Here is a 17914-nt window from a genome sequence, read left to right on the forward strand (position 1 = left end):
TACATGTTATATGTTTGCCTAAAGCATAATTAGCAAGAAAAACAGGCTTCAAACAAAGAAATACTACTGAATAATCATCCTTTAGTACCATTGCTATTTTCACATTATTAAATTATAAAAGCCAATCGAGGCGTCACAAGGTCGCTGTGTTGCAAACCGTATAAAGCCACCATGCTTTGTTTTTCTTTTGCAATGTGTTTCAAGTGCACTTAGGCCAAAATCTGACTTAAGCACCTGTTGCCTGTATCACATACAACTCAATCTGTAGTGAGTTATCCTCAAACAGAATGAATCATTTTTCTCAGAAACCATTTGTTCCAGTAAGAGGGCAAACCACAACTCTCTTCAGAGTAAAACTGCTTGCTAATGCATACTATACTAAGTCACAAATAGTAAATTTTATGAACAAACATCTTTAAAGAGAAAAAAAAAACTTGCGCTGCCGAAATCATCCCGAACAGCCGAGAGAGCGAAAACAGAGTACAATCAATTTACATTTTAGGCTTCAGAGAATTAATCTGACTTTTAAATTCTATAAACATACTTTTTGGCTATATGGCACCTATTTAAATAGAAATAGGAGTTGTGGGCAGAGATTTACATATTGCTGTTTTTTTCCATTTTCACATTCAGACCTGCTGCAATGAGGGTATAGGCGGCCAAAGTTACTTAGAAGTACAGTTATTTCTAAGCCTATGCAGTGGCTCCAGGAGCTTAAAGTGATACTGACAGCCACTTAAATTTTTTTTTTACACCTGCTGTTGTGTTTTAATTTGTATCAGCTTTAAATTCCTTATAAACTAAATCTGCAATTACTTCATAATTATGGTAGCATGAATTACAGACACACGGAGCAGCCATGTTTGTTCCCCTCTTCTGGGTTCTAATTTAAATGCCTCCCAAGTGAATAAATATGCCTAATCACAAACCTGCAACGCCCCTTCTGCTTTCAGCCGGTGTGTGACAAGCTCAGCTCCGTTGTCTATGTGTTATGGGGAGGGGGAGGGGAGAGCCCTTAGAAGCAGGCAGGCAGGGGAAAGCTTAAGCTGGCCTGCTATTTAATTCTTCCTGGGAAGAGCAGAGAGGGGGCACAGCCCTTTGAAGTAGGCAGGCAATGGAAAGATCAAGCCTGGCTGCTATCTAGTTCAGAACGCCATGTGATGCTATGTGAGGGAGGGAGGGGGAGCTCCTTGAAGCAAACGGCAAGCTGAATCCTCCCAGTTTATGACGTAGTCCTTTTGACAGATTGAGAAGCTACAGTCGGGCTGCCAGACAGTCGGGTTCAGGATCTTCAGTAGGATTTATGTAGAGAAACAGGACTTTTAGGAAAAAACAGTCAACATGACCTACAGTATAGGTAGGTTTGGAAGTAGGTTCATATTTTTATAAGAAATATTTGGTGTCAGTATCACTTTAAAAGGGTTTATGCAGCCTGAAGAAAGGCCAATTATTGTATATTTTAATTGACTGGGTACAAAGATGGACATTTTTACTTGTTTGAGGGCCTAATAAGATTTTTTTAATTGAATTGCAGTTATGTATAAATAGCACTAGGTTTGTGTTGGCATAGTGGTGCGTTCTTGTTAAAATTGGAATGTGTCACTATAACTTTAAGGTTTTGCAGGGCTTGCTCAGATGTGAGTTTTTCCTGACCCACATATCACTATCATGTACCCATTCTTAATATTTCGATTTAACAGCAGTTATTATATTTCATTAGCGATGTGCGAATTTTTTCACCAGGCATGGATTTGCAGCGACTTTCTGCATTTTGCCATTGGTGAATTGTTTTTTCGAAACTTCTGCAGAAAAATTAGTCACACGTCAAAAAAAGCAGCGGACACATTAAATTGGGAGTGGTAACATCAAAATGGGCGCGGTTGCTTAAAAATGGACGCGGCACAGCAAAATAGGTGCAGGCGACAAAAAAGTTTTTTTTTTGGTACAAAACGCCATTTTTTGCTTTCAGGCCGATGGCACATTGGGTTGGATTCTCTACCTGTGGATAAACGCAGGTGAAGATCTGCCCCAGTACACAAAATAGCTTTAGGTTGTGCCTGCACCTGGGCTAATGCAATGGCTCTCGGTGCATGCACAAACAAAAGTTTTTTTGAGTGTAGAGGCAGATTTTTTTATCTGCAGTCTGCAAATCCTCCCCATGTGGCACTGGCCTCATGGGGAGGACATCAAGAATTGAGCCACATTTTAAATGCATTCCGTATTTCTTTCGGCATGGAACTGAGTCTTAGGGGCACATTTACTAATCCACGAATCCGAATCATGAATGGGAAAAAATCGTATTGGAAACGAAAATTTCGGAAGATCGCATATATCACGAAAATGCTTACGAAAAAATCATATTAGTCACGATAATATCGTATTGGCGATCCGAAAGTCCCGAAATTTTCGTACCGAACAATTGTAAACAGCGGTAAAACCTTTCCGATTTTTTCGTGCAAACGTCCGAAAAAGTCGATGCGCCGCACGAAAAAGTTGTGCGCCCTACGAAAAAGTTGTGCGCCATACGAAAAAGTCGTGCGGACGCCCGAAAAAATCGGCGAAAATACACTCGGAGCGTTCGTGCTTTTGTAAATGTGCCCCTTAGTCAATATTTTTTTCTATTCTTGTAACATCTGTATGATCACTTTATGTTCACACTTTGTGCAAACTTCCAGTAATCACCAGAAAGTAAAATAGATGACCATAGCTTTTTCATACTTTCAGTAAAGAAAATGGAATAGAAAAGTATTTACAAAAATGTGACACATTGATGCATTGCCCTGGAGACACCTTAAAAGGACAGTATACCCCTCAAAGATAATCTGCCTGCATAATAGACTCCTACTTACCTGTAAGCCAAAATAGTGGGCAAAAAGAGGAGGTTGTGTAGGGGCATCTAATTATCTGCTTTACAAGAACCAAACATGGAGTAGCTTCAGAAATACCAAAATCATAGATTTTTTGGGAGTAAAACAATAGGCTTAAAGTATGTCCAACACAAGCCCTATTTATTGAATTTATGTTGAACAAGGGGGTATTTTTCAGCAGTTGTAACAGAGTAAGTTTTCTTTTTTCAGAGACGAAGTGAATATTAAGGTTGTTCACAATGTGCCATTCCTACAGCGCTACATTCCAAATTCAAGTTATCTCATCACTAAGGTAAGAACCCTTTCCCTATATTGCCACTTTTTTGGTAATTTTATAGTTTACATTACATTCCTATTTATAAAGTCTGCAGAAAGTATAAATTGCGGGTATTAAATGGTGATCTGATTCATCAATGCCCTGTCAGTTACCCTCAAGCATCAACATTAACTAGTAGGTGCTTGTGTCAGGCCTGCTAGGTAACCAGTTGATGCTTAGAATTTATAAAGCTGCAAACTGGGCCAGTAATACATTCACAGTTTGGGGGAATGAATTCAATGGAACATAAGTATAATCTCATCTTGTAATATTTATTATATTCAATTAAATATATATGCAAATACTGTATATAGTGAATATTACAAAGTAAAGTATTGGGGCCCTTTTTACAACTGTATAAGGCAGATGCATGTTCTGTCTGTTACAGAGGTAAAGGGGGTCTGTCCACTACATATGATCCATAGTCCCTCCATTGAAGTTTCAAGGCACAAGTTCACAATTCAAGTGGTTTGTGCTTAACAAGATGCAACCACTTTGTTCTTAAAAACAATATCTAAAATAGGCAAAATATTGACTAACTGAGCAAGTAAAAATTGCAAGCTTTGGGATGATAGTATTAAATCTCTTCTTCGGGGTTGTAAGGTGTTACATTAATTCAAACTGTACTAGAAGACATTTATACACACCAAGATAGAACAGGGTGGGATTAACAAGAGATCGCACAAGTGGGAATAAGACAAAAGTGAAGAAACAAAATAAGGGTCCACTGGGTGGGATAACAAATAGATCTAGAACTTATTCACTTCACAAATCTATATCAAACTGTAATAAATAAACTACAAACAGACATATAAAGACACAATATTGATAAGCCAAAAAGAATAAACAATTTAGAAGATATGTAATACTATCATCTTGAAAGCTTGCAATTTTTACTTACTCAGCCAATCAGAGGTATCACCTAACCTTACATTTTCTGCATTTTTTTAATGACTAACATGGTACAACAACTTACTACCATAAAAATATCCAATACGTTACCTTTTACCACTTAGAAGAGAAGTTCATGTTAGAATTGGGTTTTGGTTTAATATAGGCATTGACATAACAACGACTGGGGCCATAACAACCAGACAGCAGTAAAATATAAGTGATCATAACATCATTATATGTTTTAAAATGCATTTATGTTTTTTAATCAATTTGCATTGTTATCTTGCTCTTAGGTTAGCTATTCCATGAATGAAGCTGGGGCAAGTGTGCTCCTAAAAATAGATGAAAAGGAGTTAAAGGTGTCCACCATGTTAAACATTACAGTAAGCAGTTACACAAGCACAGTACAGCTAGAGCACACAGTGCCACAGGTCAGTATATGGGACTACTAATTGCTTTCCCCAAGACATAATTGCTGCCTAAGCATCTCATTGCTATGTCAGTATCTCATACGCATATCAGTAGCAAATGCATTAAGGGTCACTAAGGGTAACATCTTGGCACATGGAAATGCATATAAAGAATAAAAAATATTGAAAAAATAATGAATGTCTTCTAAATACTCACCAATTACAATCTAGTATTACAACTTAATCTGTTAATATATAACTTGCATGATTATCAATCTTCCTAACCAAGCTTTAGCTAAGAACAATAAAATGATTTAGATTGTGTTTATAAACTGCAGATATACTTTATTCTGAATGGAACCAGTCTATTCAAATGCATAGGGATTGTATTTATTTATTACTACCATGAGCAAGACATTCTTGACTTGCAATAGTAAATTCTTATAATAAAAATGTTCTTGTTTTTTCACACACAAAAATTGTTTGCAATAAAATTAAATGCCTATAAATATATATATAAACAAAGCTCACCGTAGTCTTGTAGTGGTCCGGGTGCCCGAAGCCCCGAACCCGTAGCCAAGGTGGACTCCAGAATTGAAAGGGTAACGCCAAGCACACCAGACAGCAGGATATTCTTTTTAAAACTTGATCTTTATTAATCCATTAAAACCAAAAAACGTCTAACGCGTTTTGTACACTGATGGGCAAGCTGCCTATGATTAAGTACATCAGTGTACGAAACGCGTTAGGCGTTTTTTGGTTTTAATGGATTAATAAAGATCAAGTTTTAAAAAAGAATATCCTGCTGTCCGGTGTGCTTGGCGTTACCCTTTCAATTCTAGGCAGACATAGTGCCCTTTATTGCATAACCCCATGTCTGATGTGATGTCAAAAATATTGTAATTGTTGGTGTTATAGCCAAAAACAAAATCCTGCACTTCTACATAGCATGCAATAAGGCCATCTGCAGGTCTCCAAATAGTGCAAGTGTCCATTGGTAGTACCTGAAAATTAGAAAATATATGGCCATCTTTGCAAAGTATATATTTTTTCAAATGGCCTTGAGGAACACACTTTATAGTCCTTCTCCCTAGATTTTGAGTCAATGGGAAGGAGATGCATTATAAAGTCCAAACCTCCCATATTTCCGCTGCTTTCACTATGCCTTTCCAGCAGCCAAATCGGGTCATCAGCATTCATGGGGTACTGTGAAGATATACTGTACATCAGCCTTTATTAATATCTGACCTAGCCCTTGGTCAAGTCATAAGTGCAGACTGGCAGCTTTAAAACTAACCTGTACTTAAGTTTGTTCTTTTATTTTAGTTCAAAAATGTTCCAGCACAGATAGAGATAAGGACAACATTTGAGAAAAGCCACAAAACATGTGCCCTGAGACAAGAAACAATATGGGGTAGCAAAGAAGTGACACTCATGGCAATATACACAGGGCAGTTTCCTAAGTTATCTGGAGGCCATGAAGTAATGGGTGAGTATTTAATTACTGCTAGCCAGCCAGGTATCATGTATTAAACATTTGGCAAGAAGCAGTGACAATGTTATGTCCATGACTGAATAACAGACATACAGTGTCGGACTGGCCCACCAGGATACCAGGAAAACTCCCGGTGGGCCCAGGTGGAAGTGGGCCCTCCTGCTCCTGACTATTTGGCCTGTTTCATGGTGATTCCCTATTTTTGAATGGGAAAAAAGAGGAGAAATAGATGGAAGAATAAATGCTAGCAAGTAAACAAAAAAGACTAGGAGAATAAAGAGGTTGGATGAGGAAAAATATTTTGGAAAGCGGGCCTAGGGTCTAACATTTTGGTGGGCCCCTGGGTTCCCAGTCCGACATTGCAGACATATATTACCGTATATACTCGAGTATAAGCCGAGTTTTTCAGCACTAAAAATGTGCTGAAAAAATAACCCTCGGCTTATACTCGGGTATATACGGTAAACATCTATTGCACCCAAACTGTATGCAATGCGCTCGTTGTGCGCACCCACCCATGGACGACCTTACGCTGCGTGTAGACGCCATCACGCGTCGTGCATGTAGACGCCAGTGCGACATCATGCGCGGCGCGACGCTGCGCCGCTTTGGCCGAGGGCTGCCCGCATTATCCTGAACGGTGAATGCAGCAGCTGCATATAGAGTAGCGCCCAAGCCGCCCATTCATCTGCTCCCTGCTGCTCTGCTTCTATGTATGTGCTCAGCTCACATAGCGGCATCGGGCAGCGCCAGACATTGCCTGCGGAAAGATCTGTTGCTCTTCGCAAAAATTGCGCCTTTTGCCCTAATGCTTGATGCCCTAATGTTCTATGCGAGGGAGAGCAGCTGACTTTAATGTGGGGGGGATCACCTGCTACAGTCCTGTGGTAAGTAGCTGCGATCGCTGGGCGTTCCTGATCGGGTCTTTGGTTTCCTGTTGCAGGGGCTGCAGAAATGATTTTCCTATTTATTCTTACATATAGAAACGGGGGTGGGGGGATATTATAATAGTTGAAGCTGGGTTTTTGTTTCAGTTTTGCTATGCAGCTATGCTGTTTGCTGTATTTTTAATGGGGCAAATAACTGTGGTGCTACCCCTTTTCCCTTCCCAGCTGCAGTCCTGTAAAGCAACCCACTTGTTAGTATGGTTCTGCTGGCCCCTGCAGAGTAATGAGTTGATGATGTTATTGATTTATGTGATTCTGGGCTTGCTTACCAAGCTGTGACCCTGTTGTTGAACTACAGCTGTGTGCCAGCACCCTTCCAATAGGTTTAGGTTGAACATCTCTGAGGTATGTGCTAAAGCAACATTTTTCTGGCAAACGTGGAAGTTCGAGATGAAGTCGCTGCAATACTTGGGGAAATGGGAACAACTCTAGATATGATATGTAACGAAGGTAAAGTGGTTGCTTTCTTTCTAATCTGTTATCCTCTAGTCATGCAAAGCACACAGCAGGATGGCAAGTACTTGATGATTAGTATGGAAGCTTCCTTAGCCTTCCCAAACTTGCTTTTGTCTGCTGCTGTAGCATTTTTCTTTCCCTAAAGTTATCTATTATTTATTTATCTGTTATTTGATTATTGAAACTTAGCAGTAGTGGCTGCATTTCCTACCCTAGGCTTATACTCGAGTCAATAAGTTTTTCCAGTTTTCTTAGGTAAAATTAGGTACCTCGGCTTATATTCGGATCGGCTTATACTCGAGTATATACGGTAATTCAGTTTGCAGGCAACCAGCAGATGATGCATCTCCTCTGCATTATCCTCTGTAGATAAAACCATACAGTACATATGCTAACATTTTCCTATATTGTAAATATATCTTGATTAACTAAATTGGTAAGGTGTAGTAAAACGTCCTCTGATGTAAAATAAAACAGTAATAAACCTTTCTAAGAAGTATACAGAGTATAGTACATAGCAATATAAAACCTAAAACACCTAAATGTTGCCATAGGATAATTTGTTGTGATTTTCATGCCTTTGGCCTATAAAGGGTGATTTGTTGACTCCAGTGTAGGCTTTATGGGGCTACTATACTTATGGAATGTTACAGTAGCCAGTATTTTACTAAAAGTGTGTTTATATACATTTGGGGGGGGGGGGGGGGCTATTTTTTTCCCCTTTAAACTAAATCTTTCTTCTTTAGTATTATCTCTTCAGTTTTAACAGTTTTTAAATAATACCATACCTGAGTATAATGTGAAGCATGGTGGCTCAGTGGTTAAGTCTTTGGCCTTGCAGCACTGGAGTCCTGACTTTGATCCTTGTCTAGGCACTATCTGTATGAGCTTGTGTATTCTGTTTTGTGTGATTTCCCTTTCACACACTGAAACCATACAGACAGGTTACTTGGTTTCTGATGAAATTGACCCAAGTGTGAGTAAATGTAACTTTAGATTATACAGTTCTACTGGGGCAGGGTCTGAATGATGAGCAGTCTCTGTAAAGTGCTGCTTAAATGTACCAGTGCTATATAATAAAAAAAGTAAAAAAAATAAAAACAACAAATAAGAAAAATTGCATTTTCATATATTTGTTGCTCTCCTTGTTGCAGTTGAGGTTTAAAAACAAGAGTTTGTCAGGGCCAAGGGTTTGAGTCACATTTGGGTTTAAACACTCATGTTTCATTTGTGCTTTTTTGCACTACTAACTGAAAAAGTTTGTACTAATAGATACATTCTAATCTCTTGAGGAATCATGACTGCCTTTTTTATTGAGTACAGTATGCGTCTTTCAGTTTGACAATTTTTTGGTTACTATCCTTAATGAATGGTGGTTCTCAGCAATCATCAGCTCATTCTCCAATAAAATGCTTGCTTATGCCAGACAGTAAGCTTAGCGCCTAACTTACAGTTACTGTCTAGTGGTGTGTCATGACCTTAACCTCTTGTTAATGCCACACAGTAGCTGAGGGTCCATACAAGTTCACTATTCCCTTAAAGGAGACATATCCTATAAAAATTATGAATGTACCAGTGAATTATACTCCTCTAGATATAGAAGGATTGTGCTTAAAAAAGTTGTGCTTCAGACTGATTTATTGAGAAATTCCTCAAAAACCCCACTAGTCCCGCCCACCTGTTCCACTTCCTGCTGGCTGAATTCTCTGGATGAGCTGGGGAGCCGACGGCCCTCCGTACACTGCACTGTAGGATAGGAACCAATCAGCAGCTAGGCTGACCTGATAGGGAACTGAAGCCTGTTTTTGCTTGTGATAGTGTAGGGCTGTGATTGGCTCTCCCCCTCCTACTGTGCTTCTGGTAGGGACCGTTAGGACACGCCCACTCTTCATTTCAAACTCGGACGGAGAAGTGATAGGATCTATAGGGAGCTACAATAAAGGGGCCATTTTTACAGATAGGGTTAATGTTTAGCCCAAAGGGAAACCAGCACCTTGTATTATTCATAATTGCCTACAAAATTAGGGTTTTCCCATTTATCCTATATGTCCCCTTTAACCTTTTCCTACAAATAGTAATATCCATCAGTTGTGTCCCCCTGTGTATTGGAATTGTAATTATCAGTTATTCTTATCAGTATGCTATTTATGAAGGGTATAGTTAACAGAGATAATGTTCAAGATGTATGAATAACTAAAGCTTTCAATCCCAAGGGTATTTTGGAAAGAAAGCAGAACATCTGAGGCTATGCCACACTGCTCTTTGGTGTTCATATCAGTTTGTGGCTCTCTAGCTGTTGTTGAATAACAAGCATTGGTAGAAAATCAGTATAACCTAATGTTTGGGATCCATTTTCTAGAATTTAGAACTACTGTATTATTTGCTCTGAGTGTTTACATATCAGTAATAGGACATCATCTTACTTCACAGGTGAATTCTCTCAGTCCCTCTTTCCTAAAACCATTCGACACGGCAAAGTCAAGATCTATTTAGAGCATTCGGTTCACAATCACCAGGATCATGTTACAATTGGCTGGAATGGTAGAGACCAGGTATGGCTTGCATGCAGACTTATATGGCTACAGATTATACATTTTGGGGCACATTCATTAATGTACGACAGGTCCAATTACAAAATAATTTAGTTTACAACTTTTGCGTATTTTCTACGATATCTTCGTTAATTTGCACGATTTTTTCGTACTTTGCGACAATTTGCGCATCAAAATCGTATTTGTCACAATGGATACGAAAGTTTCGGAATTCATTCATGCTTCGGTATCGTGACTTTCCTTGGGCCATGTTGAAACTGCAGAGTGCCATTGGGTCCTACGGGAGGCATCCAAAAACATACACTGAAAGTTCAAAGTCAGGAAGAGTTTCGCACTGTTTACGATCATTGGGATACGATAATATTGTGACTTTAGTAAACGATCATTTCAATACGAAAGTTTCTGAACTTTCAGATCATAAGTACAAAATCTTCGTATTCAAATGAAAGGAATTTTCGCGACTTTTGCAGTTATCAGAAATTATCGGATTTCGTGATTTGATTTGTACATTAATGAAACGGCCCCATTGTGTTAACACGCAGAAAGGAATATGACCAATATCCTGAAAGGATCATTATACATAATTTGTGAAACATTAATGCCCAGATTTTTTGCTTGAGAAGTGATTGCCCAATGAAATAAAATAATTGCAGTATTTAAAAACAAAATAAATATTTCTTAGAATAGATGGTTCACTAATGATAATGTTTAATTTTCTAATTGCTCACTTATTGACACTTCATACGCATCCTTTTTATGTATTTAGAATCCCTGTCCAACAGCCAGGCTTGTCGTAAAACAAAACGCTCTTAGCTTTACATCCTAACCAGAATTCTACCTTTTTGCCCAAAGAAAAATAACAGTGACTGTTGACATTTTATAGTCTGATAAAGCAAGAATAAACAGCAACAATATTTAGAATGGGTTTTGGCCTTTATGGACATATTTTAAGTTATGTAGCTTATTTGTAGAATTTGGTAACCACAATTACCAAAATGTGTAAACATGAATCATGCAGTCTATGGCATGTATATGTCTGCACACTTGCCAATTAAAGAAATGGAAAGCAAGAAGATGAAAACATTGAATACCTTTAAACTAAAAAGTGTAGTGGACATTTACATGTCTTATAGAACATAAGATAGTAAAATAACATATAAGATCATTATGGTTTTTGCCAAGAAAAGAACCTATTGTAGATCTTAAAGGAGCGCAAAGAAAATCTGTGCCCCAGCTTGCCTCCTATAGAAGCCATATATGTCATTTAAAAACCAAATCATTATAAAGTGATAAAAATTAGAGAAGCAGGTAGAGCATATTTATTTATTTTTTGAGGGGATGGGGTGGGTCTCTACCAATACATGCTCTCAACTTATTCAGATCCAGTTGCTGGCTGATCAGATCACTTATATATCTATATTTAGGTTTAGCTGAGACTGCAGTTGCTTAAAACAATAACCATTCTATAGTGAACAGGTCATAGAGTTGTATGCATGCATGTGTCCCATATGTGCATCTGTGCTTATACTCCAGCAGGAAGTTAATGCTTATTTCACAGTTCTGACTAAGATAATATTTATACCATTGTGATTCGACTGAAAAAAAAAATCTTGGGACCGTCCATTTTACGTGAAATTATTTTTTCCTAAGGCAGGAATTTCTTCTTTACTGAAGATAGGGAAGGAACGCTTCGACTGCAGGGTTGGAATTAGCCATCCTTTCAACTTCTCAGTAAGGCACCTGGAAATCAGTTCCTTGTCAGAGAAGAGAGGAAGTAAATACAATCATCAGGTATGTTGCTGACAGTGAGAGCAATGCGCACATTATATGATTAAAATGGAAATATTATTTAAACATTAGATGACACACTCTGATGACAAACAGTACAAAATATAGCCTAAATATTCCAGCATTTCTGTAATCCTATTAGTACATTAGTACCCACATATACCTGGGGGCAGATTTATCATAATTTGAGGTTTTATGATTTGAGAAAACCCAGAACAGTATTTCTGTAAACTGGAAACAAAGTTTCTGTTTCTAAAGATTTTAAACAACTTCCCCCAGTTTATTAAAAGAGCCAAGATTAGAACTGCAGACAAGCCCTATCCTTACTGCCTGCTGTAGGAAAGGTGGTATAGAGAGGGTCCTGTTGCAGCCTGCTCCTTATGCCGCTCCATAACTTGCATGTCTGAATTTTTAGGGCAGGTAGGGGACAGGTGGGGGGTTGTCTACTTAAACCAGTTTTGGATAGATCTCTGCTTAATGCAGACAGCACTCTATTGAAAGGGCTAGCAGCAGGACTCTGGAAAACAAGCAGAACAAAGTATGCAATGTGAATATTTGGGCCTTTTTTGGCCACTTTGCCCACTGTTACTGACCCCTCTGAAGTTAATTATGTTTCTCAAAAAAATAGACACATTTTTATTATACAGTTTTAGTGCATGGTCAGAGTACCTACAAGCACACATTGAGCTATGCTTTTACATTGAATTACTGTTAAAATTATTTTTTGATATTTAATACAACATGTTTGAACTATGCACATTTTCATCATCCCCTGCCCCAGTGGCGCTTACAATTTAATGTCCCAATCAAATTTATACAACATATACACAATTTAATCAGGTGGAACTTAATCTGTCTGCTTGTCTCTAGTGTCTAGATAGTAAAGGATGGAAGGACGCCAGCACTAGAAGGCATCAGTGTTATCCACTGTGTCACCATGCAACCCCAAATGTAACAACATAAAGGCTTCTCAAAATTGATGAAGTCAAGCTACTCATATACCTAAAGACCCACCTAGTTTTCTTGGTGAGGTGGCCCAATTTGATCTGCGATCAACTAATTTTCTGGGCCAAATTAGGCTGGTGTGGCACCTAGGCCAAGCCTATAGATAGGCAAATTGGGCAAATCAAAGTAATAAAATATATTTCATCTGTGTTAGGCGCTAGATACTTTAGTGCATATGTTGCTTGCTGGGCTCATAGAAATTGGTTGCTTCATGACATTTGAAAATGTGTATGGGCTTGTATATCAGTCTGCACTGTACTGGTTGGGGTGGGCAGGGGTCACACGTAGGAAGGCACAGCCCTCAGCAGACAGGGCCCTGTCTTTTTTCAATCCAGCACAAGGAGGAGATCACAGTTTACCCCGGACACAAGTGCTTGCTAAATGTACTCATGTACACACAGACTAAAGAATAAGGCAAATCCATTGCACAATCCCTGCCACACAATATATACTACTATAATCTTTAACACTGTCCTTTGGTTTCATATAGACACAGGTTGCTTGGAATAAAGGATTTCCTGTCAATCTCAGACTAACATTGGATGACAAATTAATGAACGACTCCAAAGTTTGGAATGCCTGTGTGAGCATTTTGCCAGGTCAGGTATGAACAGTGTGATTTATAAAGACCTTTATGTTTCAATCTGTTTGTTTTTGTTTAATTCAGAAGCCAAATTGTGTTATAAAGTTAAGATATTTTAAAATGGATTAGAAAAAAAGACTAAAGCTGAAATTTGATTGGTTGCAAATTTGCCAGGAAAAATGTATATCCTAACACAGGTGCTACATTGAACCCTTAGCAAACTGAGTTATGGACAGACCTCACAGATACATCAGTCAGTAATTTACTAGAGATTTTTTAATAGTACTTTTATGGTACTGATAATGCTTGGAGTATATTTTCCATCTTAAAGTAGTATTTTTATATTCAAACCCTTTAATCCTGGGCTTCCCCATAAAGTAAACAAATTGAAATCTGGGTTCCCTCTATTGCCTGGTTCTGTTACTAGACTGGAGAAGCAGGCTCGCATTAAGTGTATAAGTAATATTTGTTATATATCTTTTAATATTTTGTTATATTTATTACATTGCAGATCCAGCAACTGATAAGCGTGGGAAACATTCAGGCATGTGGATATATGGAAAAGGACTCTAACGCTTTCCAAGAGTACATGGACTTAATGTGGAATTCCAAAAAATTCAAGCAAACACTGATGTATGAGGTAAAGTTAATGTCATAAGTAATATTCATAAAAAATGATCAATTTCCTGGAAGAAAAGATTCATTGAGTTTGGCCAGTGGGTTCCTTTTATCTTCTGTGTCACACACTAAAACAATCATTTTTTTCTCTTTTGTTCTTTTCTCATGTCTTTATATAGTTCTGGTGGTAAAAAACAGTATAAAATCCAGTTATAAAAAGCTGCTTGGGAAATTAGACCCAATGTATGTCTTAATGGGGCATTAAAGGCACCATTGGGTTTTATTTAAAACTGTTTGTCCTATTAGCAGCAGCAGTAATGTAGCTCAGATACTGTAGGAGGCAGGAGGATAAATCAGACAGATGTGCCCCACAATGTTTGCACTAAGCGATTGGCTATGTAACACTATTTTGGCTGGGAAATGGTTAAACCAGGATAGAGATGATGTAGAGCATGTGTTACATGCAACCCTCTTTCTTAGGATGGGCCATCGCTAATTGGAAGAAACCTGGATAGGAGCTGAGGGCAGGCCCGGATTTGTGGAGAGGCCACAAAGGCCAGGGGTGTTTGTATCTTTCTTTTTGGGGAAAGTGAAAGCCATAGCTAGTTTTTAATTGTTTAACTCATACAGACTTGCATCATGCATTGCATAGGCATTTGGGCAAATATTTGGTAGTGTCACCAAAACACGGAATTAAATTGCTTTTACTTTTATTGCATTGAGTAGCTTTTTCAGGAATGAGGAAGCCAGTTGCAGGTATTGGTTTTATTTTACGGGCATGGGGTCTACTGTCATGAAAGCTTGGGCACCTTTCACCCCCAAATTATTTCCCCCACCAGATGTGGGGGGGTAATAGAGCCTACACTCTGGTTGGGGGAAACAGTAGTTATTGTTTTTTAAAATAGCTAGGCCGCCAGCATTGGGGGGGGGGTCCCCGGAGTGTGTGGCCATGCTGGGGCACAAGTATGCACATAATGAGATAGTGCCACAACACATTCATATTACACATGCATGGGATGTAAGCTTGTAACACACATCCACCACTCCTGCATCAGGCATATGCATATAATGCACACTTGCTCTTTATGCACATGTGCATGCACACTTTACAACATGGTAAGGAACTACCATTGAGGGTGGCGTAGCACTAGCAGGGGCAATTTTTTTTTTTTAATATGCTTTTGTTTCCCCCCTACCAGAGTGCAGGCCTAAAGGACAGGTGTATGAGCTTTATTATCTGGAATAGGATCAAGGGGTTGTCTGCATAAGTGGTTTCTCTACACCAAAAAATGTAAACATTAAATTTGACACCAATATAAAGGTCATGTAACCTAGATACCATCTATTACTAGGTACTGTTTTATTATTACAGAGAAAAAAATCACTTAAAAAAATGAATTGCTTTTTAAATTATGTACAGGATCAGATAGATCAGAAACCTGTTATCAATAAATCTCTGAATTATGGGAAGGCTGTCTCTCACAGACTCAATTTTAATCAGATCATTCACATTTTAAACAATGGTTTTCTTTTTCCCTGTAATAATAAAACAATATCTTGTACTTGATCCCAACTAAGATATAACTAATCCTTATTAGAGGCAAAGCAATCCTATTGGGTTTAATCAATATTTAAATGATTTTTTTTTAGTAGACTTAAGATATGGAGATCTAAATTACAGAAAGACCCCCTATCTGGAAAACCCCAGGTCCCAAGCATTCTGGATAACAGGTCTCATACCTGTATAAGCAAAACAACATACAATAACCATAGGGCTGTTGAAAAGAAGTGCATCTCTGTAGCATTAAGTTGCCATCTCTGTATAATCATGCAATATCCCGCTAATGCTAATGCAAAGCATACTTAACATTTTGTCAGTGTTATCATTTGCCTTCCCATCAATCTTTCAGAAACACATTGATGGTGGTCCTGACACACTCCAGTTGGAAGCAATTTTTGAAAATATCTTTCCAGCAGATTGCAGCAAACATCACATTTCAGCAAAAATGGGCACAAATTACTTGGATACAGTAGATCATGTGCTAAAACTAGAGCTGTGCAATCTTCAGCATGTAAGTGTGGGAAGGTTTTTTAAACTTTCCCTAGAGCTGCACTTTGTCTTCTTTCTTATCAGAGTAATTATTGGGTCTTATTTTCAGCCAGTTGTTATTTCTGGAAAACACAGCCTTAACAAGGAGGAACTAATAATGTCTGAAAACCGACTTAGCTTTACCTCAAATGAAAGAGATGATGCAGTATTTATACTGGCCTTGGATGAAACTGGAAGACAGGAACAAGAACAGAATTATTCAATTAGTTTACATGTAAGTGAAATCAGATACATGGAATGTTGTAGATATACTGTATTACATAGCTTATTAAAGGCATATAACCTATTCATAAGAAGGGGCCTATTATTTTCCAATAAGAGGGTTATTCTGCACAGCAGGCAGCCTCGTTGATCTATGTATTTATGTAATAGCTACTATAGTGCTTAATCTGTACAGGTGAATATATATATATATATTACATTGACCCGTGGTAATGAGCATAAGGGAGTTCTTCTTTACCTCCACAAGGACATTAACATTAATGATTGGTCCTTATGATATTTCTTTAAAATGCGGTTCTTTATCACATACCCTTAAACTTGCCTTTTTTGATTGTTTGGTGCAGATCTCCTTTTAAAGGTTATGTAGCATAAATGTCACCTTGCCATTAAACCTGTAGTAACCTGCTTGTATAGACATTTTGGTTAATGGCATTCTTGCTGTTTTGCCATTAATTGATGATGATGATATTCCTGTTCCTGTTGTGTGCTTCCTGTTAAGCTGAGAGCAAGCATGGAGCAGGCCAGATCTACCTGCCATGTTCTAATAAATATATCAAAAGTTCCAGTGTGTATCTGTACCTGAACTAACACAGCAGAAGTATTAACCCACTGCTAGCCAGCAGTTTATTACAGTGGCGACGAGGATTTGTGTATTTGGACTCAGAAACAGACTCAGCTGCAGAGCAAACAGGCTGCACAGGCTGCATGATTCCTTCTCTGCACAGTGAGTAACTTGCTACAATGTCTGCCATTGGGAAAGTCCCAGAGTTTTCAGAATCTGCTGAAGAATTTGAGTCTTATTTGGAAAGATTTGAGAGATGTCTGTCTGCAAATGATGTTAGTCAGGAAAAGAAAGCAGATATTTTACTTGCTACACTGCCAGCAAAAACCTACAGTCTCCTGTAACTCTTATAGCTCCTGCAAAGGCCACTGAATTGTCCTATGAGAGAATTACAGAGACCCTCTCTCAGCATTATAAACCCCAGCCTATCATCATTGCTGAACGCTTTAGATTTTATAGGAGAAATCACAAAATGGGGGAAAGCCTTGCAGACTATATTTTGGATTTAAAACGGCTATCTGCCTCCTGTGAATTTGGTACATTCCTGGATCAGGCTTTGCGAGATAAGTTTGTATGTGGCCTCCATGATGAGTTCTACCTGCATAAGCTGCTAAATGAAGCAGATCTCACTTTCAAGTCTGCTTGTAACATTGCCTTGGCCATAGAATTAACCAGAAGTGACTCTCAGCAATTCAAAGAGCAAAATAGTTCTTCATTTACAGATATCCCTAAAATAACTACAGAGTCTAAACCCATCTCACAAAATTCACCACAGCCACCTACAGTGTCAGTTACAGGTGAGCAAGCATTTCAGACACAAAGGGTCAAACCCTGCTACCGCTGTGGGGGCCTGCATCAGCAACTGAACTGCAGATATAAATCAGAAACCTGTAGAAATTGTGGAAAGTTAGGCCACATTGCTCGTGTCTGCAGAAGCAAACCAGGCAGGCCCAGGGCGCAATATGTGACTAATTGTGACAGCCAGGAAAGTGACTGCACAGACTTGAATACAGTCAATACTACGCATGGGGGAGATGATGGCATTCATATTAAGCTGGAAATTGATGGGCATCCAGTAAACATGTTACT

General features: G+C 38.5%; 1 protein-coding gene across 3 annotated transcripts in view; it reads left to right on the forward strand.

The window, feature by feature from the left end:
• LOC100496911 overlaps positions 1-17914 on the forward strand; it is a 138294-nt gene that overhangs the window by 95765 nt on the left and 24615 nt on the right. For 2 of the 3 annotated variants that reach the window (XM_031893160.1, XM_002941059.5), the window contains exons 53-61: positions 3078-3159; positions 4371-4508; positions 5814-5976; positions 9816-9937; positions 11588-11728; positions 13221-13334; positions 13825-13953; positions 15842-16003; positions 16091-16255. In XM_031893160.1, coding sequence (XP_031749020.1) covers positions 3078-3159; positions 4371-4508; positions 5814-5976; positions 9816-9937; positions 11588-11728; positions 13221-13334; positions 13825-13953; positions 15842-16003; positions 16091-16255 — 1216 coding nt within the window. Of the gene's footprint in view, positions 1-3077; positions 3160-4370; positions 4509-5813; positions 5977-9815; positions 9938-11587; positions 11729-13220; positions 13335-13824; positions 13954-15841; positions 16004-16090; positions 16256-17914 lie in introns of those variants that run through there. The other variant, XR_004220452.1, reaches the window with a different exon arrangement.

The sequence above is a fragment of the Xenopus tropicalis genome, chromosome 9, assembly GCF_000004195.4.
Source record: "Xenopus tropicalis strain Nigerian chromosome 9, UCB_Xtro_10.0, whole genome shotgun sequence".
Taxonomy (NCBI): Eukaryota; Metazoa; Chordata; class Amphibia; order Anura; family Pipidae; genus Xenopus; species Xenopus tropicalis.